Source organism: Manihot esculenta, chromosome 18, assembly GCF_001659605.2.
Source record: "Manihot esculenta cultivar AM560-2 chromosome 18, M.esculenta_v8, whole genome shotgun sequence".
In the NCBI taxonomy this organism is placed as follows: domain Eukaryota; kingdom Viridiplantae; phylum Streptophyta; class Magnoliopsida; order Malpighiales; family Euphorbiaceae; genus Manihot; species Manihot esculenta.
In genome coordinates this window covers 32,603,667-32,606,592 of record NC_035178.2, presented here as the reverse complement: position 1 = coordinate 32,606,592, position 2,926 = coordinate 32,603,667, and the positions used below count along the sequence as shown (strand labels likewise).

The following is a 2,926-nucleotide window of genomic DNA, read 5'->3' as shown; positions in this document are numbered from 1 at the left end:
CAATGGTATGATTTGGATACATAAAAGCATTAAAGAGATTGGCAGAATATAATAATTGGTTTAATTTCAGAGGCTGAGAGGTTTCCTTCTTTGTAATGGATTCGTTGGACTTAGTATTGGCTTAGCTTATGTCTCAAAAAAATAAAAATAAAAAAAAACAGCTTGGCTTAGCATAGATCACATAAATATAAATATAATAATAATACAATTAATAACCAGAAAATGGAAATATATATTAATTATTGCTACAGATTAATTAAACTTCTCAGAAAAATAAAATAAATATTGCTTTAACAAAAAACACTCAATATGGAACCAGTCCTCATTGTTGCAGAGCAGCAAAAGAATAAAGACAATGGAATCAAAACCCGATGATGCCACAAAGTGTTTAGTAATATGGAATTGATGGAGGAGGAGGAGATGCGTATGTTACTCCTACAATTGGTGGGAGTGGAGTGTTATCCACTGGCGGCGGTGGTGGAGGGGAGGGATTTGAATACATAGTAGGTGGTGGAGGTGGGCTTTGGTAATGATGAGATGATGGTGGTGGATAATGCCACTGTTGCTGAGGAGGTGGAGGCGATGGTGGGTGGTGATAACTGGGTGAAGATGGTGGTGGTGGTGGTGATCCCGGAAATACACACCCAGTTGGTGGTGGAGGTGGGAGGGGATGGAATGATTCCGGTGGAGGGGGTGAAGTTGGAGGCTTTACATATGTTGGAGGTGGAATTGCTGTTTTGGGAGTGTGATGCTCATGAGTCGGAGGAGGAGTGTGTTTATATTCATTCGTTGGCGGAGGTGGCGGTGGGGAGTAAATGTGGTAACTCGGTGCTGGAACTGACTGCTCCGGTGGCGGCGGCGACGCATTGTGTTGATAGGGGGGTGAGTGGTACTCTACAGGTGGTGGCGGAGGTGGTGCATTGTGTTGATAAGGGGGAGAATGGTACTCAACAGGTGGTGGCGGTGGTGGTGCTTCATGTTGATAGGGAGGTGGATGGTACTCAACTGGTGGAGATGGTGGAGGAGGTGAATGTTTGGGTGCAGAGGGCGTGTATTCAGTCGGTGGTGGGGGTGGAGATTGATGAGTACTTGGTGAAACCTTTTCAGTTGGCGGCGGTGGAGCATAAGAATGGTAATTGCTGGGTGGAGGAGGTGATGGCAATGGTGGTGATCCGTGATGCTCTACTGGAGGGGGTGGAGGTGGCAGATGTGTTTTGGGTGAGACCCTTTCAGTAGGCGGTGGCGGTGAAGGTGGTGAGTGGAAAGAAGACCTCGTTGGTGGTGGTGGAGGATGCGATCTGCTAGAAGAAGAAGACTTGGAAGTGGGTGGAGGAGGAGAAGGCTTAAATGGCCTACCAGAAGGAGCAGGATTTGGTGCTGAGGGCCTTCCAACAGGAGGTCTTTTACTTGGTGAAGGTGAAACTCCTCCGCCACCACCTCCACCGCCTCCACCGCCACCAGAACTTCCAGCACATTTGAACTTGGCGCAGTCCACAGGCTGTGCAGCTTCAGAAGAACACTCTTTAGCAGATCTCTGATCCATCTTTCCAGGAATGCAATTCTTGGAGCCATTAGTGACGACTCCGCCTCCAATAGCAGCACAAGCTGGTGCTTCACCAGAGAAGTAGTTGAAAGAATATGTAAAGTTCTTCAAATTAGGCAACTGGCAGACACTAGCAGGAATGAAACCAGTGAAGCCATTATGAGCAATATCAAGTTGCTCAACCTTCTTCATATTGCCAATGGAAGAAGGAAGAGATCCTTGAAGATGGTTAAAGCTCACATCAAAAACAGTGACTTCTTTGAGCAAACCAATCTGGGAAGGCAAGCAACCTGTGAGATTATCATTCATAAGGATGATCTCATTAAGAGTATTACCCATATTGCCAATGCTTCCAGGAATGCAACCACCAAGGTTGTTATTGGCAAGAACAAGAACAGAAACAGGAGAGTTGCCAAGATTCGGAGGGATACCAAACTGGAATCTATTGTCATTTAAAAATATAGCATCAAATGTTTGATCGAAGAGCTTGGAAGGAACAGAACCTTCAAACTCATTGAATCTTAGATCTAAATACTTGAGAGAAGGCAAAGACAGAACAACCTTGGGAAACTTTCCGACAAAACGATTGTTGCTGAGGTCAAGCTCGAAGAGAAGCTTGAGTTTGCGGAAACTAGTAGGGACAACCCCACAAAATCTATTGGAGTTGAGATGGAAAAGAGCTAGATCTGTCAACAGGCCAAGCTCTGTAGGGAGATAGCCAGCTATATCAGCATGGTTGAGATCAATACCAGCAACCACCCTGAGTTTAGGGTTTGTAGGAGAAGGAGCACAGTAGACACCCATGTAAGAGCAGACATGAGGACCATTCCAGGTGGCTGTGAAGTTAAAAGGGTCGGAGAAAATGGCTTGTTTCCAGGCTTGGAGAGCAATGTAGGCTTGGCGAATGCTGGGATTTTCAAACTGGAGGCTTGGATCTAGATCATCATCATCCTGAGCTTCATCCTCAAGAGTTGCAGAAGAGATCTGGAGAAGCAAAGAAAGGAAGAAAAGAATGAAGAAGAAGCGAAGAGAAGACATTGGTGAGAGGCAGAATTGGCAGAGACTCACATGAAGGGAAGGGAAGGGAAGGGAAGGAAAGGAAATGGAGTTATGTGTAGAGCATGTGATGTGTTTTCATACCCATCTCCACATGCATTGTTTTATAAAGCCACCTTTTTTAATCCTTTGGGTTGGATTTGTTTTCACTTTTCACTCTAAGCTTGGGTTGCACTTTATTTATTTAAATTTTAATAATTTTGTAAGAGTAAATTATAATAATAAAACCAAACCTAGTAGGGTTTGTATGAAATAAATAATAATTATTATAATTTGCGCCGTCCTTCATTTCCTTCTGTAGGCTCCTTTGACATTTTAATGGAAAAA

General features: G+C 44.2%; 1 protein-coding gene across 1 annotated transcript; it reads right to left on the bottom strand.

The window, feature by feature from the left end:
- Positions 1-212: 212 nt before the first annotated feature.
- On the bottom strand, positions 213-2,698 carry LOC110607063 (leucine-rich repeat extensin-like protein 2). Its single transcript, XM_021746119.2, has one exon. The coding sequence runs from the start codon at positions 2,579-2,581 to the stop codon at positions 389-391; it is 2,193 nt and encodes a 730-aa protein (XP_021601811.1). The 5' UTR covers positions 2,582-2,698; the 3' UTR covers positions 213-388.
- Positions 2,699-2,926: the final 228 nt, after the last annotated feature.

Bases quoted from the DNA above. Each gene is read 5' to 3' on its own strand.
- LOC110607063 (XM_021746119.2), bottom strand. From the start codon at position 2,581: ATGTCTTCTCTTCGCTTCTTCTTCATTCTTTTCTTCCTTTCTTTGCTT.